Source organism: Phaseolus vulgaris, chromosome 2 (assembly GCF_000499845.2).
Source record: "Phaseolus vulgaris cultivar G19833 chromosome 2, P. vulgaris v2.0, whole genome shotgun sequence".
NCBI classification, from domain to species: Eukaryota; Viridiplantae; Streptophyta; class Magnoliopsida; order Fabales; family Fabaceae; genus Phaseolus; species Phaseolus vulgaris.
This window is the reverse complement of record NC_023758.2, coordinates 39,399,947-39,425,682: the sequence shown is the minus strand read 5'-3', so window position 1 is coordinate 39,425,682 and position 25,736 is coordinate 39,399,947. Positions and strand designations below refer to the sequence as shown.

Here is a 25,736-nt window from a genome sequence, read left to right as displayed (position 1 = left end):
TGTAGTGCTAGTGACAAGCAATTTTCTTTCATTATTTTTAAAAAAAAAATTCTAAGTAGTAGTTGTAGTATCGAAACGAATGGTATGATTGCGTATAACAATTTAAGGAAACTAACGTTAGGGACCAGAAGCTGAGTAGTATTCTGCAGAAGAAATCATTTAGGACTTATGAGCTATGCTTGTTAAGTAAACTGAATACAAAGCACGTTTTAGTTAACAATGAGGCTTGCTGTCTCGGACCTATGTTTCAAGAAAATGGCTGCAGCAAGTCCTTTTATTTCTACTCTGTAGAATATAATTCTCTTTTGTCCTTCTCTATGCATAATGACAACGGAACCGGTGAAAATAAGTAAAACGGCCATTTTGTAAAATTAGAGAATTTACTCAATTCATATTTTTTACCTTTTAAAGGTAAAGGTAACGGATATCAGTTTAATATTTCAAATCATCATAACAAACATTAACTTAATACAATCAACATGGTCAGATAATAATGTTATTTAAGCATATGATAATAGATTTTATCTCAATGTTTATGCATATGGAAGAACATAGTTAAAATAAATCAATCTTTAATAGGAATCTTAATATTTCTAGAAATCAGTCTTCGACTACAGAGTAGAGATATTCTAAATAAATAAAATATTAGTTTATCAATATAAAATTGAAGATCTAAATAGACATAATTTTTATGACTAAGCTTAACTCAATGTCAACTTCCTACTAATGTAGATTGAATTAATGCCATTTTTCTATCATTAACAGACTAAATTGTGTCAGTTTGGATTCATTAGAGACTTTGGTTAAAGGGGAAAGGAAAAAATAGATACAATGATATTGCACCATAAGAAGGGTAAACAAATCAATTAATGAGTTTGATAGCATCGTAGTGAAGCACAAAAAGTTATAAACTGACCGAAATAAAGTGTTGAGAAGGCCATATCTACTACTCCCAAATCAGAAAGGATAATGATAGCGTCTGAACCTGACTGTGTTGGGTGACGGTGCAGGAAGTGGATGGAGTGGGAGTGCTCCGTGATGCAGAGGCATAGTCCGAGAAAGGGTTGTTTGTCCCACGTTATGTTCCATTAACAAAAAAACTGATTTGTTAATTAAAAAAACAAGTTTTTACACGGTTTAGCTCTTAAACCCTGCACTCAGTTCATGTTTCCCCCTTCAAATTACTAAATTTGATTGAAACAAAGCATCCGTTCCAAAAATGTGTGAAGCTATTTACATTAATTACATGAGAAGAATAATTAACTATGGATCCTAAACTACTAATGGATCCTTTGTTCTACCTCAAGAGATGAGGCAAGAGCGAGGTGAGGAGAGGGAAGAGAAGCAAAACAATGAGAACAGCGCCCAGAATGACGGCATAGCAGGTCCACTTCCTGGAACTCTTCTGGTACTCTCTCGCATCCTCAAGCTGATCGGTTCCCCGTCGCACAAACGAACTCGCATGCGCCACGTGGCTCTCGATGTTGTTCAGCTGCTGCCCCTGCGCCTCAACCATTGCCGCCATGTCCAGAAAAACCTGGTGCAGTTCCATCAAGTTCTTCTCAATCTCCTTAACGGCGTCATGCCGCTCCTGAATCTCCGAAATGGTGTCCATTATCTGACCCCTCCCCTGCTCCTGAATCGCCCTCTGCAGAAAGCTCTCGCTCTCCCCACTGGATATCAGATTCTCGATCATCTCCTCCTCCGCCTTCTCCCCCGTGATCGTGAAGTACCTCCGCTCCACCGTCTCCTTGTACTCATTGTGCATGCGCGTCCTCAGCCCCTGGAAATCATCCATCATGTCCTTCAGCTTCTTTCCCAGCCCGCTCACCACCGACGTCCTCGTCCGGTCCGCCGACGAACCCGGCCCGCACCCCGCCACGTTCCTGTTCGCCGCGTTCGACCGCTCCAGCGCCTCCAGCTTCCCCTTTATAATCTTCACGCGCTTCAGCACCAGCTCCACGTCCTTATCCATTCGCGCCCGAACGTCCTTCATCGCTTTGGCCGTGTGCGCCGTTTTGCTCTCCTCGTTCGCCTCTTGCAGCTTTCTGTACAGCACCTCCACGCCCCTCATGTCCTCCTTCACGTTCTCCACATCTTCGAAGAACTTATCCAGGTTCACGCTTTCTTTCCCCGCTTCCACGTCATCTAGATATGCCTGCTGTTTCAGGTCACTGTATTTCTTGAACGAGTTTGAGAATAGGTCGTTCATCTTTCCTTCTTACCTAAACCCTTTTTCTCTTACGATCTATTCTTCTTCTTCTAACGTGGGATATCTTGCATGCTGTTACCGAAATCTTGAGGAGCATGTGCTGAACTCATCCTCCTCTCCATTCTCAACAATCGATAACCCAGAAGGTGACAATTGACAGAACCGAGTAATTGCCACCAACGAAAGGTTTGATTCTTAGGATTTTTTTTTTCTCTCTTGTTGTTGTGGTGGACGTAACAGAGGCTTATGGTAATTAATGATCCATGATGAAACAAGGTTTGTGTTTGCCTTTTTTTGAATGGAATCTTAAGATGGTTTTATGACTTGGTCATGTTCTTTCTGTCCTTTCAAAGCTTCTGATCTTTTTTATTTTTAGGAGGATTGATTTGATCTTAAATTGTATATTGTTTATTTAGTTAGATGTTCCATTTTGATACTGTCTAAAATGAATTGGATTGTGTTTCCTACCTAACACAGTTTCAGCTACAATTGATGAAGCCTATTATAGATGCAACTTAGAAGCCAGTCTTCCCACATTCTATTTTTTAAAGGAAAACCAATGGCGGCTCAATTCATTTTTATCTATCACACTAAATATCTAACATAATATGAAGAATATATAAGTGTATTTTTTACTTGTTAAAAACTTAATTCTATTATTCATAAATGATTGGTAACATGTTCTATACTCTTGGGATATTTATGTCTCATTCTCAATCTCTATGGGCATTTAGATTTGTAAGGAGACAAATTTCTATATCATTGTTTTATATGATATGATAATTAGTTGATCACAAGGTCAGTAGTTAAAAAATGTTTCATTGTACCTGGTTATATTAGTGTTTAGTCATGATCAATTTGTAGGTGGACAAATGTTGACACAAAATAGTTATACTAGCTAGTGTTTAGCCATGATCCATTTTAATCGTTAAAAGAGTTAATTATAACATGCAATAATAATTTTATATGATATTATGTATCCTTTAATTACTTTTTTTTAGACTTCACATTTTTTATCATTTTGAAATTAAATTGAAGTATTTTCGTTACGGATGAATATGTATTATTTTTTTAGTATTGAAAGTTATGAAAGACCACGCCACTTAAGTTTTGATATATATATATATATATATATATATATATAAATAAAAAATTCTTTAAAATTTGAAAAAAATAAGTTTCTAAATTTTAATATACATTCAATTTTCACCAAATACAAAAGAAAAGTTTTTTTTTTTTTAATCAGCTACAAAAGAAAAGTTGAAGAAGAATATTTTCCTATGTCATTGGTAATGACAAAGACAACATTATTGATTTTTAATCAACTAGACAATAACTGTTATTTTTAATATTTAATTAGCATTATTATTGTTGGTATACTTCTATTCTTTACGTAATAAATAAATAAACAAATAATTTAACTAGTTATTTTAAATAATAATAATAATAATATAATTTAAATTTTATTCTGAAATTATTTTTTTAAGTGGTTGTTATATTAATCACATAATTTGAAGTTCAAGTTTTGTTTTCCTTCCTACCTCTTTCATTAATTGTTTAGGTCTCTAAAGAGAAGTCACCTTCAAGCCACACCCGACTTTAAGCCTATTAATTTCACTTATTGGAAAATATCTATAAACTATAATCTCAAAGTTGTTGTCCTAAAGACCCAAAGTGGTGTTGAGTTTCATCAACTTTTCTTGTCAAACTATAGTTCTTCCCTCTAAGTTTAGACAGTGTGTTTGTGATCAACATTGTTGAATTACTAAAAAAATTGTGTGACGGGTGCCTTTTTATGAATCTTGACTATGAAAGACTATGATTCTATAAGTTGTATGTTTCTTATAATTAATAACTGTATGCTTTAATGAAGTGTGGTGGGGTTGGATAAAGGTTTGCATGTGTAGTGCTTGTGTTTCTCATTAATGACAACCTTATAAAGAAGTGATTTTAGCTAAAAGATTGAGGAATGGGGGGTTCTTTGACCCTTCATCTTTCTAATTGTGGATGATGCTTCAATGGTTTAAGGTGGAAAGTTATTAATCTTGAAACTATTTATGTCATTAATATTGGTGATTTTGTAAGAGTTGTGACATTCTTGAAATGCTCCATTCAATTTATTTTAATTTTTTATTGAAAAAATAAATGCAAATTATTTGCTGTTGAACATTTCCACAAGAATCATTGAACAAGGAACATTTTCACAAAAGTTTGAGACTCACATTTAATGATATTTATACTTACCCACAAATATTTTGTTCGGTACGAAAGAGAGATAAAAAAGTAAACTGTTTAAAAGAGCGGAAGAAGAGTAAAATATAAAACAATTTTATTTATTGTTTTTAAAATTAATTATTATTGTTAATATTGAAATGAGTGATCGTATGTTGCATGCACTATATTATAAAGTAAAAAAGAAATAATCTTTTGTTAAAATAGAGTAATTTTAAAATTGTATTATAGAAAAATCACAATTATAAAGTTGTATGTTTCAATGTACAGTTATCAAATAAAGATTTTACTATTCAAATAATCCTTTAAAACACATTTTCTAGCAATGTTATATCTTTGTCCACCTCTTCTGTTCTTTCTTTATTTTCTTCCTTCTTCTTTCTCATTGCGGAAGAAGTTGTTCTGATCCTGGCTTTTCCACGCCAACCAGCTCGAGCAAAGCAGGGGATATCCTTTCTCATCCTCGCTTTCCATCTTTGTAACAGAGGAGGCATGGAAGCAAACAAAGCTCTAAGATTTGGTGTATACATAATTTTTTTTTCCAAAATTCTTAAACTAAGAGTATTAATTCTTTATCTGTTTCTCACTATTGTTTTAAAGATCAAGGATTCTACATAGGAGCAAAAATAGTAGCTAAGCCTTGATCCACCGTTATTTGAAGTTTATCATAGGTCATCAAAGCCTTCTGCTCGCACTGGTACGATCCTTTACCCCTCGCCAGAACCTCACCATCTGCATCTATGATCCCTTCCTTCTCATGGTCCCCCAAGCGCGGCCCAGGTTCCAAGACCAAAACTTTCACCTATAGTTTGTTGCAAAAAATGTAGAAAGTAACAAATCTTGTCGTGCAAATAAATCACTGCTAGAAAAGTATTACAGTAGCGATGACCACACCTTTAGGTACATGACATGTGGCGATTTTACATGACCTCCATTATTCAAATCTGACATCAATGACAGCAATGGTAATTTGTGACAATTCTTCATAATGATCAAGTCCAGACAACCATCTGAGAACTGCATTTACCAAATTAAATTAACATAAGACTTGTCAAGTTCATGGCTGTGGACAACTATCACCAATAGAATACTTAAGATGTCCAACGATAGATGGAGAAAATTTGGGGTGTGGAGTCAACTAGCATTTATGTCAATGATAACAACAATTTGGGTGTCTCTATGATCTATTCTGTGCGATCCTTGTAATAAAAATAAATGTCTAATAGTCATTAAAATGAAGCAAATTAATTTGCCAATAGCCATTCTTCATTGTACATTAGCCTCCATGGGACCAGTTCAGATACTATTTTAAATGGATTCATCTTCTAATTTTTTTAATGTTGCCAAAACTGTCATGTTAGCAATATGAATCGGTTCTAGCTATGACATCACTCATCAGGTGAAACAGTATGAGAGAGTAATGATATAAAAAAAAAACTTTTACACATACAACCTACCTCTGCATGTGGTGCAGCCTTGGTGTTTTCAGCACCCCAAGGCACATTGTGAAGCCAGACAGAAATAAATGGTCCATTTAAAACCCTCCAACTCAAATTCTCCAAGTCAATTTCAGGTCCCTGATAGCCTAACCTTTTTAACTTCACCGGCTCCCCATCAATTAGATCACTAATGATGGGTTTGCTAGTAAAACTGCCAGGGTAACTTATGGTCTCCCCGTAAGCTTCAAATCCAGGTGCAGGCACAAAATAAAGGCATCCTTCATAATGCCTCAAATGGAAGATTCGAGTGAGAGCCTACAACAATAGATGATGCAAAGAAAATAACAAATAACCTCAATCCTTTTAAGTCAAAGAAATTGTTGTATAACAATGAGAACATATCATCAAACTAGACTGACACTGAAGTGTGGGTCACTACTAGCTAACATATTAGTTAACGTATGGCGCAAGAAATCAAGAGACAATTTAAATTCATTACTTTGGTTTCTATTTAAACACAAATAACTTTGAGCCCAACACCGGTAAATGCAATCTATATTCACTTTATATCAAAATATTTTATTTGAAAAAGTAGTTGTAGAGTAGATGTATTTTTGGAATAGTGGTTTCAAAAGGCATTTCCACGTAACTGTTTTGTAAACCTTGTAGGTGACCAGTAGCTTGATGATTACTTCTTTTTGATTAATGTCTTTGCCTTCAACCAAAAATATAAGAAGATAACTCATGCAACAATAATTCATATAAAAAGAGTCAGCAACTAAAGAAAAAAGCATTCTTCGTACTTATTACATGGCCTACTTACATAACAATCTATTCGAGCACTTCCCATCCACCTATACTTTTCAGACTCGATATCAATATCAGCCACCAGACCTGAAATAAAATTATCAAATGTTACATAGAATATCATGGGCACAGCCAGAGGCTTCTGCACAACCACCTCTGTTTCAAAATCCAATATATGGTGACGTTAATTTATAATTACCCCATGCAAGCATCAACACAATGAAAAATCTGGTTTCCCCTTGTGTGATGGTGGCCACATCAAGTGATCGCTTATGGCCTGACAGCATTTAATACAAAGTTAATATTTTATATAAACACAGTGAAAAAATCATGGTCACATTTGTGACAAGTTGGAAACCTCTTATAATGGCAAGAACAGCATTGGTTATTGTACAAGGATCACCCACTGAATCGAGAAGAGACTTTGCCATGCCATTCCCCGTACCTTCATTCATTTTATCCGAAAGTACATCACAGAAGAGATAATTAGAAGATTAACATAACAAAAATTATTGACTAAATTCATTAAAGAAAAAGAATAAAACCTGCAGGAACTACTCCAAGGGGTATCTTTATTGCAGTGTCCCAGTCCTCCCTCTGAAGCAGTCCATTTACAACCTACTAAAAATGCGTGACGTTAGTAAGATAATTAAAGAGACAACCATGTGTACAAAAGAAACTCAAAACAATCACACAACCATTATCACAATGGTAGTACTTGGTACGAACTGTAACCAATTAACAACAATAATTTCAGTGCACTAACCTCAACCAAAATCCCATCTCCACTGACACATACTATTCCATCGTATCTCGAAAAATCAAGTGACTGAACAACTTGCTTTGCATGGAGCTGATGCTTGGTTTCTGATAAATATAACAAAACAAAAATTTCAAACATCTAGATATTTCTATAATTTATTTATAATGTTGTAAACTACGATAGAAGGCATTAATAATAAAATATTTAACTTTAATAAAAAAAAATTAAAATTATTTGTTTACTATTCATAGTATAAAAATCCGTACACTTGTAAACATTAAACTAATAATAATGATAATAACATTTAATTATTTATTTGGATTTTATACCTACACCAAAAGTTTTATATTTTAGTTTTTATGTACATTGCATGAATACGGTATGATACCGGAATACAACATTTCCAAAAAAATTAAGACAGGGCACTTCAATATAAATATGATTAAATTTTATAAAAAGATAAAAACACAAATAAACACTGTAGTTCCTTCTCTTCTCCATCATCTGTCAAAAGAATCAACTCCAAATTTAGTCAAGAGATTTCAAGTATATCCTATTTTTCTCCACCAATATACCACATTTTGTTTTCACCCTCTGTATAACTATTACACTTCCTTGAGGGGAGATAGATATTTGTATGTATATTTTAAATCTTTGGCTCTTTTAAGATTTAGGAATATGAATGTTTCATTGGTCTTAATAGATTGTTATCATCAATCACACCTTTTTTATAATAACAATAACAGTAAAAGAAAGAAACTAAGGAAAAAAATCAAAACCTTGAACAGTGAGATGGACTTGTGCGTCTTCCAAAAGAGGTTTAACTTGATCTCTAAAAATATTGGCAGCAAATTTCCTTCCACCAAAAGGATTGACAAAAACAAAGAGCCTCTTAGGGCGTCCTGTTCCATTCAAAATCAGAATCCGCAGCACAAAATTAATCACACAAGCTACCAAAAAATATTAAAATTAATTACCAAGGGAATCGATGAATTCTTTAAGCTTGCGGCACCAGAGCCTGTGCGATTCCTCCGACGATGGCCGAAACACGATGTCGTTTCGAACCACTTTTCCTCTGTTCCCGCAACCACAGCATCCATCTCCGACCTCCACCACTGTTTTCAGCCTAATGTTCAAACCATCAGTCGTGAACGCGATAACCTCTTTTTCAATGGTCAAATTCCGTTGACCTCCCTCCGGCCACCACAGCCTCCCATCTGCAAACAGGGATAGCTGCGTCACAGTTCCGTTAACGTTGACCTGATCGGAGATTATGGCAGCGGGTCGGTCCATTTCCTGGGAAAACCGGTTTGATTGCAAATTAAACCGCCAGACCAAAAGGTCAAAGAATATTGGTAATGACTTGAGTTAAGAGGAACACAAATGATTAATTTATTGATTTATTTTTCTCAACCTTACCGATAAAATTTTAAAATATAACTATCTCAGCCTTGATTTTTAAAATTAGATAAGCATTGTTTTTAACTAATAAAATCATTTTTTTAATATATTTAAACACACTTCAAGAATAAGTATTCCGTGATGCGTCTTATAGTTAGATTAATTTATTTTGGAAATTAATTAGCCTAAATTTCTTAGATTTTTTTATAATTTTTTTACCACCTTTTTAAATGTGTTCCTAAACATATGCACTTAGATATTTTCACAAAGGTTTTAAATGAAATTATATTTGACATAAATATACATATTTCAAGAATAAGTATTAATGTGTCAAAAGAGTTTATGTTTGAATTAGTTTATTCTTGAAATTAAAAAAAAATATTGGTCTAAACTTTGTTTCTTTTTTTAAACTTGATCACTTTGATTGAAAGTTGTTCATAAACATGGACTTGTATCATCTCACAAATGAGTATAAAAACTCAATAAACTTAAACTTTTTTTATTTGACATAAGTAATTTGTCACATTTAATACTCTATACTTCTTTTTATAAAAGTGTGATTTAATATTTATATGTTTTTTCAAGTGTAATGTTAATCTCTATGCTTTTACTTTTCAATATGAATGAATCATTTGAATTTAAAATACATTAATTGAATTTTGAACATACTTTTCAGGCGATGAGAAAAGAAAATTATATCGATTGTTTTATAATTAATGTAAGTATTTATTTTGTTTTAACTAAATTATTTGTAACATTCAATGGATAAAGAAATATGATGATTTATTTCTCTTTATTTGAGAAGAGAATAAAATGACTAAAAGTTGATTGGTTAATTATCTTTTGAGTTTTCTACACTAATTCTATATTTAAATCAATTGATTTATTATTAAAAATAATTTGCTAATTGAAAAACTTGATCTAGTGTTATGCTTGAAACACTTGATTTACATGGAATTGCATTAAAAGTAAAGTAAGATGGTGATTAATATGGTGTATGAGAGGTAGTTGTTGGATATTTGCACGTTGAAGGAGTAGGTATGTGGTACAAAAGTTGGATAAGATTGTGATAATTGTTTGGGAAGTTTAATGATTTTATTTGTGATTTAAGACGTTGAGTTTAGATATTAAAAGAGGCATGATGAAGGTGGTGGAATGTTTTGGAATTGAGGCATAATTGATTATGTATAAAGACATAATTCATAATGTCCTTAACCATTTATAACGAATACTATCATAAACATATATTTAGATCCATCTTCTATAAAAATAAATTTTGATCTTCCTATGTTGAATATGATAAATATTTATTTTGCTCTTATTTTATTAAGATGTTATCTTACTAATGTTTGTGTTTCACAAGAGTGAGTAGTTAAAACGACCAATAAAAAAGATAATGTATTACTATTTACTAAATCAAAAATGATATTTTGACACTCATACTCCATCCTACACTCCAATAAATATTAGTATTTTAATAATTTATAATTTTTTTAATTTTAAAAATTATCTTAACATTTTGCATTTTGATTATATTTTCATTAAGGATTTTTTAATTTTTTTTAATTACAAGTATTAATATTTTGTAGTGGGTGTAAAGTGAAGCAATGTGTCAAAATATGATCACCTTATTAAATATATACATTTTACCAAAAGTGACCACCTAAAATAATGTCCAAATAAATAATTGTATTTACATAATCTAAAAATAAATAAAAAGTTATGAATGTGTCAAGTCTTTAAAAATCAAATATTTTTTTATTTTAGAATTTTTATTTTTTCACCATAAATGCTCTAATAAAAAAAAATATTTTGACGGTTGTAAAATTTTATTTTACCACAAGTTAGATTCTTGTTTTCTTACATAATTTTTTTATATAGAAAAGATAGTTAAAAAAAAGTTCTTAAGAAACAATATTTCTTGAAAATATGATTTTTAATAAATAAAATATAACGTGGGAAACAAATAATTGAAAATAAAAAATTTCCTTTATACAAATACTCCTCGAACTAATACTTTTTTTTTCTCAATTATTAAAATTTGAATTTCCCCTTTTCTAATATTGTTGGCTTGATTTTTTTTATTTAACACTATTATAAAGAAAGAATTAATATCTTAAACAATCCTTATTCTGAAATATTGTATTTAAATTTTGGAATGCATTATTTGACATACTTAATTTTTTAAGTACATCATATGAAAAGGATTTGGGGCATATTCTAGGTTTTGGTTGATTGCGGATGGAGGAGACAGTGCAGCGCAAAGGCGCGCACCTGAAGAAGAGGGCTCTGAAGAACAAAGCTTTGGGCATCAGTTTCGACGAGAAAGACCTCAAAGACTACGTCACTGGTTTTCACAAGCGCAAGAAGAAGAGAAGAAAGGAAGCCCAGAAGCAACAGAACGAGGCACTGCGCCGCAAACGCAGTGAAGAACGCAAAAAGGTATTTACTTTTCCATTTTCACTTCACTCTGTGCTTCAATATTACTAGGGTATGAACAAATTACACTCTATTACAACCATGGAGGGTTTGGTTTGGGTTATTTTTTTTGTAATGGGTTTTGTTATCTTATTATCTATTCTATTGGACTCGGTTTACAGAGGAAGTTGGAAAGAGAATACGTTCAGTATGGAGTCGTGCCACCTGATCAAAATGAGGAGCGCCAAGAAGAAGTTGCGGATCAAGTTGAATCTATTGCTGGTACGTTTTCTCAGTTGGAATATTCCTCACGGTTGCATTGATTGTTTATTCACTTGTTGATTTAGACTCGCTTCTTTTCAGTATGCACTTTTGAGATAAAAAAAAGGGTGAAATGAGTTTAGTTTTTCTTATTAGCACTTAAAATTAGCTTGAGTTTTTTTTAAGAAGTTAAACAATAGAGTTTCTATAAATTTGATTATACATGAGCTTAACTAGAGAAATTTATCCAAACAAGACATTAGTCATGTCAGCATTTCATTTTACTCTGGCATTCATGCATGCCGTGCTTGAGCCTGATCTGGTACTAGTACATATGTAACTTAAAAGTTTATTATCGGGGGTTAGGTGTAGTGGAAGAGGCCAAAACGTGGGAAATAAAGGTTTGAATTCCTCCTTGAAGAAGTGCTCACATTTAATGTTTGACTGTGCCATGGACAAGATTGTATTTTCAAAGGAGGAGATCTGTGGAAAACAAAAAAATGTAACCTGAAAATTTAGAGTAAAACCTGTTCAAAGTTTATTTACTAATGAATATGAGGCTCTTTTTAGGGTATGGTGTGTGATTGATTTCTTTTGTGCTTGTGGGTTGTGACTCATTTGGTGATTTTGTTTACCTTCTGTTGTTGAAAGAAACGAAGACATACCAGAGCGGTGATTTGAAAGTTACTGTTGTGACAAGTGAGATCAACCCTGAGGAAGAAAGTCACCATAGTGAGAGGAAGGAGGAAACAGTGACCCCCCATTCTGTTGTGGCTGATAAAAGGCAAGGGGTACGTATAAGTAACAAAAAACCTTTTAAGAAGGTTGCAAAACAGAAGTCACGGCCAAAGCCAGCTAATAAGAGAGATAAGAAGAAAGGAAAGAAGCGGGGCAAGAAGTAATGGTAGCTAAGCTCTTTGCATCTTCAGGACAATCCTAAGTCTACAATATACTGCGTTTATTTGAGGTGTTTGTTAAGTGCAGTAACTTGGCCGCCTAGAAGTGAGAACTCGTGCTTGCTTATTGCAGGATTTGGACTTGTTTCATTGTTGAATATATGTTTTACTTGGTTACCTGGTTCCTAATGTTCATGACAGGACTTCCTCCAGCGGGGTTATTGCTGACTTCTTATTTTGGGGGATTCGAGAGTTAAGGAAGAATCACCTACTTTTTCTCTTTTTTGATTAATCGGTAACGGTCCTGTGTATTATACATTTAATTAATTTACTTTTTTAACTTTCTTGATTTTCTTTTCTCTTATTTTATGTCTAAAGTTTTAGTTTCTGGTCAAAGAAGGGTTTTAGTTTTTTTTCCTTTCTGGGTGCTATGGTTCATGTAATATGGAGACACATAATCCTGTGGCATCTTTATTTTAGGTAACCCAACCCATTAATTACCTTAAGAAAAATCCTTGGTAAATTTGAGGAGTTAGGTAATGTATGTAGCTAAGGCTAATAATAGTACGTTGTTGTTATAGTTTTATTTAAACCTTAATCAAGAATATTTACAGCCTTGTCTCCCAAATTTAGAACGTCAAATGATTGCTGGCATTTTGGGATTTAGTTGTCTTCGAAGCAATCAAAACTTAGTTGGAAGCTTCTAAACCATAGAGACTTGACTGAAAATTTGGTGAAATTGTGAGGATGTTGTTTGACCAATATTAAAATATATTTGCTGTGTAACAAATAGTGCTCTTTTCAAATTGGGAGTTGCATCATAAACCGGGGCATGATAGTATCTGTTGGTACCCATTCCTGGTATAAAATGCAGCTCTATTTGTATTTTAAGATGAGCAAGATTTTCAAAAGTAGTAAGTGGCTAGCTGTTCATTATGGGGAAAAATGATATTTCTATTAAAGAGTCTTCAGTTTTGCAGGAACGGCTAAAAGAGTTATCTACCCAGTGAAATGTATTTGTCCACTGGTGATTAATCGGGTAGTCTTTTTGACCCGGGACAAATCCAGAAAAAGGAAGTTAAGGGGAGAGGAGCAGAAATAAATAAATAAATTTTAATTATTATAAAAAAATTATAGTACAATAAGATGACAGAAAAAAAAAACTAAGACTTAAAGAGTATTTATAATAAAAAAGGTATTATAAGAAACTCTCCCTCTAGTCTTTTACTTTAAATGAATTTTACCATACATTTCTTTTAAGCAATTTTTACAAGTTTTGCAGCAATAGAAAGGATTGAGATTCTCACATTTATAGTTTTTTCATAGCATTTATTTTTTATAATTTTAAAAAAATAATTCAAAATCATTATAATTAAATATTAAGTTTGTAAGATTCTCACTTTTATAATTTTTTATTTGCATTTTATTTTTTATAATTTAAAATATATTATAGTTAAATATTATTTTATTTGTTAGTATTTTTTATTCTTTAACATGTTGCAGTAAGACTTTCATATAAAGTTGAGTCTACTGTTAAATCTTCATTGGAGATATTTTTAGGCATTACAATACATCATTCGAACATGCCAAATCACGATATTATATTGACCAATACCTACTCATTCGTGTATGATTTTTTTTACAGTGAAATTTAATTAAATTATTGGATTATACATTTTTATTAAATTATATATATATATATATATATATGTATTAATTTTTTTAACCTAGTAATTGTGGCTTATTGTCGGAGAAAATCTAAGTTCAATTCTCACTGTCTCGTGTTTGAAGGAGTGAAGAACTTTAAATATGAGATAGTCCGAACTATGGATTGTCAAATATTCAGATAAGCTAGTGTTAAACAAATACATGTGAGTTGGATTTTCATTTTCATTTCTGAATATAAGGAAAAAACTTAATAAGAGGAGACAATAAGTGTTTTAATTATCTTTTTATGCCTACAAATATTTAAATACTTTGTTTTCCCCCATTTATGTAGTAATATAAATTTGGTCTCTAATATTTTAATTGAATGAATTGAGTTTTGTGGTATCATAATATAAGTCTTGGAGTTGGATCCACCTCATGTGAGTAGAATATGGATAGTTTCTAAGGTTCAAAGTCCGATGTTAAGGAGTTGTGTGATAAAATTATTCTGGCCAAAGCTTTTTCTTTTTGGTACTGAAAGTTTGTTGTATGAGTTCACTGTTTTTGTCCAATATTTTTTATTTTTATACTTATGTAAAAATAATTTTAACTTTTTAATTGAAAATACATCAGCAGTTTCTTTACTCTTTTTCCTTTCATATTTTCTCCATCTTCTTCTTTCTCACCACAGAGTTGTTCTTGAGGGTTCCATTTTATTTTGTTCTTGCTATACGGTTTATTCTCACACACACTCTTGCTCGTTTTTCTCTTCATTGCAATTCTTGTGTAATTTTGTGCAATCTTAAGGATTGCGGTTTATTGTGTTATGGTATCAGAGCTCTTCTTTTGAAGAGCTCTGTTGCGCGCTCTGGTTCTTGATTTCTTTCTTCTGTTAAATTCACTTGTTATGACTCTTCTATTCTTGGTTTTCTTTAGGGTTATGGCGGAAAAAGAAGTGGCACAACCAACTCCTTCGGATTCTTTAAGAGAAAAAGTGGGAAGAGATTCATTAATGAATAGCTATCTCTACCTTCATCCCAGCGAAAATCCAGCGGCTTCGCTCGTCTCACCAGTATTGGACTCAACAAACTATCATTCCTGGAGTAGGTCTGTCATCACCGCCTTAATCGCGAAAAACAAAGTGGAGTTCGTCATGGGTACACATCCTTGCCCACCGAAGGACGATCATACTTTCTCAGCTTGGATAAGGGGGAACAACATGGTAGCGTCATGGTTAGTCCATTATGTTTCCCTTCGTATTAGACAAAGTATAATTTGGATGGATAAGGTTGCGGATGTTTGGAATGGTTTGAAAACGAGATTTTTCCAAGGGGACCTTTCTAGAATATCTCATTTACAAATGGAAACCGAACTTGAAGCTCTCTCCACAAGTAATACATGGAAACTTGTTTCCCTTCCACCGGGTAAGAAACCCATTGGTTGTCGTTGGGTCTACAAAATCAAACACAACAGCGATGGCACCATTGACCGCTACAAAGCACGCCTGGTTGCCAAGGGCTACACACAGCTGGAAGGACTTGACTTCTTGGATACTTTCGCCCTGTGGCCAAATTGACAACACTTCGCCTTCTCCTTGCTCTTGCTGCCACCAACAACTGGACAATAAAACAGTTGGACGTCAACAATGCCTTTCTCCATGGAGACCTCCATGAAGAAGTCTACATGAAGCCTCCCCTGGCTTTATTCTTCCCAACAAGAACATTGTTTACAAACTGCAGCGTTCCTTATATAGTCTGAAACAAGCTGGGAGACAATGGTATGCAAAACTCTCACACTTCTTGCTTTCTAATGGTTACATTTTTTCCTCTATGACCACTCTTTATTTATTAAAAACATCACCCTAACATCACTGTTATTTATGTGTATGTGGATGATTTTGTCTTGACTGGAAACAACACTGAGGAGATTGCCCACATCACCACACTGCTGCATCACCATTTCAAGATAAAAAATATGGGTGACCTAATGTTTTTTCTTGGTCTTGAAGTTGCTCGCAACAGTAATGGCATCCACCTCTCCCAAAGGAAATACACTCTTGACCTTCTACATGAAACAGGAATGCTGGATTGTGCTCCTGTTTCTACACCAATGGTTCACTCCTTACGCCTCTCTAGTGAACAAGGATTGTTGTTGAATGAAGAAGACTCCTCTTCATACCAGCGCCTAATTGGAAGGCTGATCTATCTTACCAATACAAGACCCAATATTTCCTTCTGTGTCAACAAGATGAGTCAGTTTGTTTCTGTCTCTACCTCTACTCATCAACAAGCAGCCTTTAGAATTCTAAGATATCTCAAGAATGCTCCTGACCATGGCATCTTTTTTCCTCACCAGAACTCTATCCAGTTAAAAGCGTACAGTGACTCTGATTGGGCCACCTGCCCTAAGACAAGAAAATCTGCTGGTTTGTCCATATATCTAGGAGAATCTCTTATCTCCTGGAAATCAAAGAAACAACAAACCATTTCCAAGAGTTCCTCTTAGGCTGAGTACATAACCATGGCTGCCACAACCTGTGAACTCCAATGGCTCACCTATCTGCTACAAGATATTGGTGTCTCTTACACACAACCGACAACCATGTACTGTGATAATCAATCTGCCATCCAGATTGCATCCAATCAGGTTTTCCACGAACGCACCAAACACATCGAAATCGATTGCCATATTGTTCGGAAAAGATTATTGTTGAACTCCTAAAGCTGCTTCCAATCTCATCTTCCATGCAGAATGCTGATATCTTCACAAAGTCATTACCTCCATCCACTTTTCAGCTTCTGCATTCCAAGCTGGGAATGAAAAACATCTATTCCCAGCTTGAGGGGGGTGATAAAATTATTCTGGGCCCAAAGCTTTTTCTTTTTGGCACTGAAAGTTTGTTGCATGGGCCCACTGTTTTTGGCCCAATACTTTTTATTTTTATACTTATGTAAAAACAATTTTAACTTTTTAATTGAAAATACATGAACAGTTTCTTTACTCTTTTCCCTTTCATATTTTCTCCATCTTCTTCGTTTCTCACCACAAAGCTGTTCTTGAGGGTTCCATTTTATTTTGTTCTTGCTATACGGTTTCTTCTCACGCACACTCTTGCTCGTTTTTCTCTTTATTGCAATTCTTTTGTAATTTTGTGCAATCTTAAGGATTGCAGTTTATTGCGTTATTGTGTGGTATGATAAGTATTCAACGGATAAATCATGTTGATGTCTTTGTCATATTTAAGTTAGCTTTAATATATGTCTAAAATGTTATAAGATATAATTAGTAAATAATCCTGAATAAAAGCTAAAAATACGATGATGCATGAAAGAAGACGGGGGATCAACCGACTATGAAAAGGGAAACCTAAAAGAACAAACAAAGACTCAACTCAAAAACTTATGTGCTTTATTGTCAAATTGAATATTTTAACTTAAGATTCTCGTATTTTTTTATTAGAACATAAAACATATATCTTATGTAACACAAATATACTTTTTGTCACACTCTAATCTAAATTTAATAATTTTTTTATATGACGATCATAAATAATATAAGAAAATATGTGACTTCGATAAATAACTTAGCATGATAATCTAATAATCATAAGTTAGATAAAGTTTTAATCTAATAATTAATATTTTCACATTTTTTATATATCATCTTCACAAAAAAATCAATGTTTTATTATTTATTATATTGATATTTATGTGATAACAAACTTTTCATCATTACATAAAATATATATATATATATATATATATATATATATATATATATATATATATATATAACATGCTCAATTCTCTCAATTGAAACACGGGATACCAAAATCATAGTCGTGGGAACTCAATTGAAGTTTGGAGAACAAAAAATTATGCAATTACAATATATTGGAGGGATCAAAAGTATATTTAAACAAAAATACATTTTCAAGAGAACTTTGTTATTAAAATATTATGTCATGATGATGCAATTATTAAGATTGGCTTAACAGGGTAAAGAAATTGAATAATATACAGAAAGTTATAGATTCTAGTATTGTTTATTATTTTTAAACAAAAAATCTGTCCGTATTGTATTTGTTGGTATCCCTACCCTATAACTTTCCTTTAAAAGTCAATTGAAAATTGAATGTGTTCTGACCCTTTATATGCGTGTTTTAGTTGGACATGATTATACCCTTCGTCTTGTAGGCCCTTTCTGTTTTCTAATTAAGAGGTTTAGGGATCCCACATCACCAAATCTTGCATTTCTCATTCTCATGCTGTTGCATTTAATGTACCCAATTAGCTAAGTTGACCCCACACAACACAACTATCAAATATCTATGGTATACCTTCACCCAGGAAATCTTATTATCTTCACTCTTTACAAACCTCAATTATTCTCAATCTCTCAATCAGGAGGTTGAGAAGGAAGAATAAAATAATAACTTAAAAATATATAAGTAAAATAAAAGGGTATTTATTTATATAAATAATAAAATTAATATTTTCAGAAAAAAAATTTATAGTAAACTTTTTTTTTCTATCATGACATCATTATTAATATACTTATCATTTTTCTCTCAATTTTGTATCACCCAAACAAACTGATGTAAATCATCTTCCATTTTAGAATCCTGGAAACTTTTTTTTTCTTCATTTTAATAAACCCTAAAGTAGATCTTGAGCATCTTCCATTATGAAATCCCAGAAAAAGGAAAAGGTAAAAAAAAGAGGAAGGAATAAAGGGTGTAAAGTTATTATATACTAATGGCAGTAAAAGCTTGAACGGAAAAGAAACCTAGGATGAGTTAAACGCAGAGAGTTACAGAACGATCTGAAATCCAACGCCTAACAGACTTGACCCACCCAAAACAGGCCACGTGGCAGAATGATCAAACAACGAAAGGGATTCCCCACCAAACTAAGCCAAAAAGGATAGAACAAGAAAGCGAGATATGTGAATGACACGTTTGTTTTGAGGCATGGGACAAAATAAGCGTCAGAGTGCAAAATAGCGTTTGTGGCCTTGAAAGAAAATTCTGAGACGTTTCCCCGAAATTTCCACACTCCGTACTTTTCCAACTTCTCCTTTTTTTTTTTTCACTCTTTTCTCCTTCTTTTCAGTCCCCACACCACGCCCTGATGCTCTAAAAGCGATCCAAAAGTGGCGCTAACTCACATTTTCCGTTTTTATTTATTTATTTTGCCGCCTATTTATTTACTTGTTCCTCAGTCAACTAAACTGTTGAAGCTTACGTGACTGAGAAAACCTACTTACCTGCGTTGTGTGCCGCCGCCACCGTTGCTTTTTTCTCTTTCTTTCGTTTTCTCCGCAACCAAACATAGTTCGGATTGGAACAATGCACGGAAGGTATGGCGAGAGATCGAGCGGCACGGCGCGAGAGAAGCGAGGTTTGGATTCGGCTTCGGCCGAAGAAGGTCAACCTGATCGGAAACGACCTGCTTTGGCTAGGTAATGCTAATTACGTTTTCTTTGTGCATCGCTGAAATGGATTGTTTTGTTCCTTCGTCGTTGTTAGGTTTTGTTGCATTTGCTGATATTGTGAGAGTTGCGGACAAATGTGCTTATGATTGTGGTTGTGGATACTTGAAAAATCTTGACATTGCAGCAAAAATCGCAGTTACTGACTGTTTTTTAAAATATTGAGGTTTAGGTTGCAGTGTTTGCGTGAGAATTGGTAGAAGTAGAATTGTCATCTTATCTGATTTTATTATTGGAAGCTTAATTATTTTTAAAAGTAAAAAAATACGCAATGTGTTGTTTTTGCACGAGTCTGAAATTCATGTGAAAGAATGGTTCTGACAAGCAAAGGGGAAAAGTGACCGAATTCAACCTAGTATGTGTCTCACTAAATGAGTATGTAACTAAGAAATAATCCCTGTGGAGGCTGTTATGTTTTCATATGTTAAAGCGTACTTTGGTGTCTTAAACTTGGTTATGACTGTGTTTATTGAATTATTAATTTGTTTATTTTAATTTGCAGTGTAATTGTTGAGGCCCTTAAGGTTGACAGTCTGCAGAAACTTTGCTCATCACTGGAGCCTATTCTACGCAGAGTTGTAAGAAAATTCCGTTCATTGTGGTATTAATTCTTAATATATTAATCTGATAATTTTCTGAAATTTTTAGTTGATTTACTGGTCAATAGTACCTGAAGTTATCATTTATATATTCTACTGCTCATCTAATCAGCCACATAAAGCACAACCTCTCAGGCTGCTGGCCTGTAGCTAAAATTTATCGTACTTCAAGCTGGTAGGCCATTATTTGATCCGAGGCTTAACAAGATTTGGGTAGGAAATTAGTGATCTTGTATTCAAAACTGTAGAAGTTGGTGTAATTTTTTTTATTTACTCGTTATGAGAGGAAACGAACTCTCAACCCCTAGAAACAGCTTCTCTGCTTCTGGGACCGGGCTGGCTGGTTATTTGTACCCCTTCCAAGCCTCACTAGGTGGGAGCCTTATGCAAAGGGAGGCTTTCTGGAATAAGTTGGCCTGCAGCGTGTGTGTCTGAGTGTTATCAAACATAATTTAATGAAATAGCTCTCTAAAGGAAGTGATCAAATGCTTTGTTTGCATGAATTGTTTTTTATGAAGAACGTGTCTTATTTCTTATTTTTATTCTTGTTGCTGAACAGGTTAGTGAAGAAGTCGAGCTTGCTTTGGCAAAACTATGCCCCGCCAAGCTTGCTGGCAGGTAATTTTTTGGTTCCCTCTTGCTAAAGATAAATTTTGTGTCAGATGAATGTACATGACACATGGTTCTCCCGATCTTTTGCTGCTTATGCTTTCATGGCATTTAGTAAGAATATATCCTGCAATAACTTGCTTTGTTAGATGTTGGAATGATGAAATTAGACAGATAGTCTATGTTAATGGAGATTCTGTCACATTTTAAAGTAAAAAATCTAGTGTAGTGATCCATATCTGTTTAGTGATTAGTGGTGTGTTAATTTCAGGTTCAGCTTATATTATTTATCTCCGTCAGTTTGTGATATCTATCTATAATTTATCTCTAATACTCTGTAAAATTCAGGTCTTCCCCAAAGCCAATAGAAGGCCCTGATGGCACAAATTTACAATTGCAGTTCAAGAGCAGGCTGTCCCTTCCCCTCTTTACTGGTGGAAAGGTGGAGGGAGAGCAAGGTTCGGCCATTCATATTGTTTTGATTGATGCAAACACTGGCAATATTGTCACATCAGGGCCAGAGTCATGTGTCAGGCTAGATGTTATTGTACTGGAGGGAGATTTCAATAATGAGGATGATGATAATTGGAGTGAAGAAGAATTTGATAGTCATGTTGTGAAAGAGCGGGAAGGAAAAAGGCCTCTTCTAACTGGGGATAATCAAGTCACACTGAAGGAGGGTGTAGGAACACTGGGTGAGCTTACATTTACAGACAACTCTAGCTGGATAAGGAGTAGAAAGTTCAGGTTGGGGCTGAAAGTTGCCTTGGGTTGTTGTGAGGGAATGCGTATCCGTGAAGCCAAATCAGAACCTTTCACCGTTAAGGATCATCGTGGAGAATGTAAGTTCATAAGTTATGTTTGCTATATTATTCATTCCTGGAAAATGGTTCTAACGAAACATCAATTGAATTATAGTATACAAGAAACACTACCCTCCTGCCTTGAATGACGAGGTCTGGAGACTGGAGAAAATTGGCAAGGATGGGTCATTTCACAAAAGGCTAAATAAAGCTGGAGTATATACTGTTGAAGACTTCTTAAGACTTGTGGTCAGAGACCCTCAGAGATTGCGGAATGTAAGAAACCAGATTTTTGTCCATTTATGATTTTAATGTCAATTGTTCAAAATTTCAATTCCTTTGGTTTTGCATTTGAATTGATGATATAAATTTTTTAACTGCCAAAGGATTTTATAGGTTAACTATCCTTCTTAATGTAGATCCTTGGAAGCGGCATGTCAAATAAAATGTGGGATATTCTTGTTGAGCATGCCAAGACTTGTGTTCTCAGTGGAAAAGTTTATGTATACTACCCTGAAGATGCAAGAAATGTGGGTGTTGTTTTCAATAATATTTATGAATTAAGTGGCTTAATTGCCAACGACCAATTTTACTCAGCTGATTCTCTCTCTGAGAATCAAAGGGTAAGTGCACTATCACAGAATATTTTCCTTTTATGTTGAATTCAAACCATACTTCTGAATTCCTTCCATAATATGGTAAACCTGATTTCTGATATAATGAAAGTTGTTTTTCCTTATATTATGCATATTTTTTTATTGGCTTCCCAATGTTAATAGAATAATATCTTTTGCTTAGTTTTGCTGTATTTTTGGAGTCTTTATTGTAGTCTGGAAACTTTTGTTAGTCTTTAACTTTGTACTCAGACACATAGTATCTATAATTATTGATGCCCCTGAAACTATGGGAATAAATCGGCTTAGCAGTAGGCTTACAGGTGTTACAAAGATAAGGTGGGGGATTTTTGCTACCATTAAAGAAAAATTGGATATTACGAAAATGTTAAGACTTCTTCCAAACGATAGGGAAGGAAAATGATGAATTTTCTGATAATGCCAATATCGTAGGTTTATGTAGACACGTTGGTGAAGAAAGCATATGATAATTGGATGCATGTTATTGAGTATGATGGGAAGTCTCTGATAAATGACATTGAGGATAAGACTTTGGACACCGCTCATCCTCAGGCACCAATGACTCCCCATGAATATTCAAACTCCCTTCAGCAGATACCCATCCCACTTCCAGTTCATGCAGGCCAGCCTTCAATGGATTCAGGAGTAACAGTCGGAGGTACATAGGTTTGATTTTTTTCAATTTTCGTTGGATTGAATCACTTTTTGAATACCCCTACCTCAACTTTTCCTCTTTTTCCTCGTCAAACCTATAATGCTAGCGCCTGAGGAATATGATTTAGATATAACATGTCTGACATGGTGAAAAATTGAACCATGAGATGATTATCAGTCGAAGTTAATGATGGAACAACGCAGTGAGCTGCTCTTGTTCCACATCAATCTGTGTAGATTGTCTTGCTCATAATTGACCTAAAAAATAGTGAGCCCGTGGGAGTTTTTTGATTGCTGACTGACTTTACATGAATGTCTGCAGGTTATCATGATGGAACAACTTCCAGATTCTCCTTGCAACCACAGAATCCTAGTTTTAACTCTTCCATTCAGTTTGATGAAAACGCATTTTCCCTACAAAACCAGTTGATGAGTGTTCCACACCATACTCAACTTCCAAGAAGTGAAAATGGACTAACTCATGGTCCTGCACAATCATCCACGCATGGCTTTGAGCCCGTCAGCATTTCAAATCCTACTTATAGAGGAGTTGAAGAATACTTCCCAGAGGAAGAAATTCGTATTAGAAGTCATGAGATGCTAGAAAATGAAGATATGCAGCAACTACTCCGTATGTTTAACGTGGGAGGCCAACCACATCCTACATTTAATGGCCTCGATGATGGGTACCCTAGCTCATCTACATACATTTCTGCAAACCCCATGGGCTACAATTTTGATGATGAACCAAATCGTTCCTCAGGCAAAGCTGTTGTTGGTTGGCTCAAGCTGAAGGCAGCTTTAAGATGGGGTATTTTTATTCGGAAGCAGGCTGCTGAGAAACGGGCACAACTTGTTGAATTGGACGACCCATAGAGATCTTGGGGGCATTGGTGATCTTTAATGACTGATCAATAGTTTTTCTGGTTATAGCATTCAAGGCTTCTTTACTGACATTCAGAATTGTTCTCATCCTAAAATTTCATAGCATGAGAAAGGATATGAAATCTGGATTAAACTATTTGGTGCAGACTTAACTTGAAGATTCCAATGTGCATAGACCTCTGCCTGTAGAAGAATATCACTATGCAACATCTCCTTTAACTGCTTTGCTTGTGATGTTTTCACTTAAGCATTCCTAATTTCCTACACCCAAGTTGTAGAGGCTCAAGAGTTTGCCTGTTTTTAAACTGAAGAGTCCGTTGCTGCAACCTGGCAAAGCTTCTAGTGCAATTTCAAGAATCTAGAATCTTTACTACATTTACCGGGCTGTATTCAGTTCTGTATAGCTAGATATGTTCTATCTGACTGAAATTTAATGCTCTGTGGCATTATAATTATAATTAATTCCAACTGCTATGTGCTTCGAATACTTCTGTTTGCTGTCTGTGTACTTTATATTGTTTCGTTATCTGTATAACTATGCATATTGACGTGACATAGTCTGTGATACTCTATCAAAATATAAAGTGAAAAAGATGCTAGATTTTACTGCTTGAATTGAATGTACTTGTGAATAGGTATCATTTTTAATAGAGATAATACATTGAGTTTATTAGTATAATACTTGAATTCGTGGATAGAGACGGGAGATATTTGTCGGTTCTTTTCCAGTACAATTTCACTTCGTATTTCTGAAAATGGACATTTTTTTAATTTCAGAATTGGGTAAATTGTATACTGAATACGATTTAATTTCACGTAAATTGTCAATGGCAGGAGTTTTCTAAATTTCATAAAAATAATATACATCACATATAAGTTTAGTTTAAACGGAAACGAAAAATTGTTATGAAGAAATCGTATACATAAAATACAAATTTAATTAAAAAAGCGTATTAGTTTAAAGTAAACGGCGAAAATTTGTTATGAATATATCGTATACGTAAAATATAAATTTCATTAAAATGTAAATTCCAAATTTTATAAAAATAAATTCTTATAAAAATCATATATTAAAATCATGATTATAAACTTAAATTTGTACATACGTTTTTAAAAATTAATTTCCTATAATTAATTTTTTTATAATATAGTTAAAGAATGCAGGAAAATTATATATATATATATAAAAGTTTCGTTGATTTAAATTATTTTAATTTTTAATAAAATTAATTATGTAATACTTTTATAACAAAATAATGTAACTAAACTATTTTAAGAAAAAATATCAAATTAAATATAATTCATAGAATAACAAACTAAATTGGTAAAACCTTAGACTAAAAATTGCATATCTAAAATGATGAATTGAGAAACTGAAAATATTCGATCTTAATCAACCACCATAAATATTCACGGAGTACCACCACAACATGTTTGTCCAATTTCCCTACCAACAACTTACACCATTTTTCCACCGCATGAAAATATTTGTTCTTCGAATCCATCTCAAATGTTTGGTACTTTGCATTTCATCCAGTTCTTTATCAGCCCACAATGTCTCCATTGGAATATGATATTCCATATGGCAAAAATGGAGAACATAATAACAACAATAATCCACCTCCGTCAAACATCCACCAAGACAACAAAGAAGGTCTTTATGTAAAGATAGGATCTCATTGATAGTTGATATTTTGTTAGTCTTTAAGTTAAAATAATTATGTAAAATTTTCAAATTAAATTAGATTTTCATATTTGTGTGTTTCACTTAATGTCAAACTTTCATGTTTCTTTTTTGTAATATCTTTTTTAAAATATTTAATTATCAGTATTTGATTAATGTTCTCAGTCTTAGCGTCTCGAATTTACGCTGTTCTATCTTATTTCACTTTTATCTATAAAGAACAATTAATTCAAGGGTGTTGCATTCTCCACCATCATGTTTCTTAAACTGCATCTCATAAGAGAGTTAAATGACAAAA

At 33.6% G+C, this 25,736-nt stretch overlaps 4 protein-coding genes and 1 long non-coding RNA gene across 6 annotated transcripts; 3 read left to right on the top strand and 2 right to left on the bottom strand.

Annotated features, from left to right (window-relative positions):
- Positions 1 to 965: 965 nt before the first annotated feature.
- On the bottom strand, positions 966 to 2,525 carry LOC137811981 (syntaxin-125-like). Its single transcript, XM_068613842.1, has one exon. The coding sequence runs from the start codon at positions 2,210 to 2,212 to the stop codon at positions 1,298 to 1,300; it is 915 nt and encodes a 304-aa protein (XP_068469943.1). The 5' UTR covers positions 2,213 to 2,525; the 3' UTR covers positions 966 to 1,297.
- Positions 2,526 to 4,637: 2,112 nt separating this feature from the next.
- Positions 4,638 to 8,891, bottom strand: LOC137811978 (sphingosine kinase 1-like). The gene is made up of 10 exons (XM_068613840.1): positions 8,431 to 8,891; positions 8,233 to 8,355; positions 7,457 to 7,557; positions 7,236 to 7,308; positions 7,049 to 7,135; positions 6,890 to 6,967; positions 6,707 to 6,777; positions 5,902 to 6,198; positions 5,339 to 5,461; positions 4,638 to 5,246 (listed from the first exon to the last, which is right to left on the bottom strand). The coding sequence occupies exons 1-10, from the start codon at positions 8,744 to 8,746 to the stop codon at positions 5,055 to 5,057; spliced, it is 1,461 nt and encodes a 486-aa protein (XP_068469941.1). The 5' UTR covers positions 8,747 to 8,891; the 3' UTR covers positions 4,638 to 5,054.
- A 1,992-nt stretch (positions 8,892 to 10,883) lies between these two features.
- Positions 10,884 to 12,778, top strand: LOC137811979 (ribosomal RNA-processing protein 17). Of its 2 annotated transcripts, XR_011081211.1 has the most exons (4): positions 11,022 to 11,296; positions 11,455 to 11,554; positions 12,185 to 12,535; positions 12,631 to 12,778. XR_011081211.1 is itself a non-coding variant. In XM_068613841.1 (3 exons), the coding sequence occupies exons 1-3, from the start codon at positions 11,096 to 11,098 to the stop codon at positions 12,433 to 12,435; spliced, it is 552 nt and encodes a 183-aa protein (XP_068469942.1). In that variant the 5' UTR covers positions 10,884 to 11,095; the 3' UTR covers positions 12,436 to 12,778. The 2 variants fall into 2 exon arrangements, 1 of the variants encoding a protein (XP_068469942.1); XM_068613841.1 differs by having other exon boundaries at positions 10,884 to 11,296; positions 12,185 to 12,778.
- Positions 12,779 to 14,734: 1,956 nt separating this feature from the next.
- Positions 14,735 to 17,076, top strand: LOC137811980 (uncharacterized). The gene is made up of 2 exons (XR_011081212.1): positions 14,735 to 14,810; positions 15,013 to 17,076. It is a non-coding gene; the product is annotated as an uncharacterized lncRNA (long non-coding RNA).
- A 1,826-nt stretch (positions 17,077 to 18,902) lies between these two features.
- On the top strand, positions 18,903 to 24,241 carry LOC137811977 (calmodulin-binding protein 60 B-like). Its single transcript, XM_068613839.1, has 8 exons — positions 18,903 to 19,539; positions 20,072 to 20,147; positions 20,728 to 20,786; positions 21,126 to 21,619; positions 21,696 to 21,856; positions 22,000 to 22,203; positions 22,648 to 22,873; positions 23,192 to 24,241. The coding sequence occupies exons 1-8, from the start codon at positions 19,427 to 19,429 to the stop codon at positions 23,743 to 23,745; spliced, it is 1,887 nt and encodes a 628-aa protein (XP_068469940.1). The 5' UTR covers positions 18,903 to 19,426; the 3' UTR covers positions 23,746 to 24,241.
- The last annotated feature ends 1,495 nt before the right edge of the window (positions 24,242 to 25,736 follow it).

Coding starts and splice junctions, on each gene's coding strand:
- LOC137811977 (XM_068613839.1), top strand. CDS start 19,427: ATGCACGGAAGGTATGGCGAGAGATCGAGCGGCACGGCGCGAGAGAAG. Junction 21,620..21,695: donor TAAGGATCATCGTGGAGAAT/GTAAGTTCATAA, acceptor ATTGAATTATAG/TATACAAGAAACACTACCCT. Junction 22,874..23,191: donor TTCAGGAGTAACAGTCGGAG/GTACATAGGTTT, acceptor GAATGTCTGCAG/GTTATCATGATGGAACAACT.
- LOC137811978 (XM_068613840.1), bottom strand. CDS start 8,746: ATGGACCGACCCGCTGCCATAATCTCCGATCAGGTCAACGTTAACGGA. Junction 8,356..8,430: donor AGAATTCATCGATTCCCTTG/GTAATTAATTTT, acceptor TGAATGGAACAG/GACGCCCTAAGAGGCTCTTT. Junction 7,558..8,232: donor AGTCCATCTCACTGTTCAAG/GTTTTGATTTTT, acceptor TATATTTATCAG/AAACCAAGCATCAGCTCCAT.
- LOC137811981 (XM_068613842.1), bottom strand. CDS start 2,212: ATGAACGACCTATTCTCAAACTCGTTCAAGAAATACAGTGACCTGAAA.
- LOC137811979 (XM_068613841.1), top strand. CDS start 11,096: ATGGAGGAGACAGTGCAGCGCAAAGGCGCGCACCTGAAGAAGAGGGCT. Junction 11,297..11,454: donor GCAGTGAAGAACGCAAAAAG/GTATTTACTTTT, acceptor CTCGGTTTACAG/AGGAAGTTGGAAAGAGAATA. Junction 11,555..12,184: donor TCAAGTTGAATCTATTGCTG/GTACGTTTTCTC, acceptor TGTTGTTGAAAG/AAACGAAGACATACCAGAGC.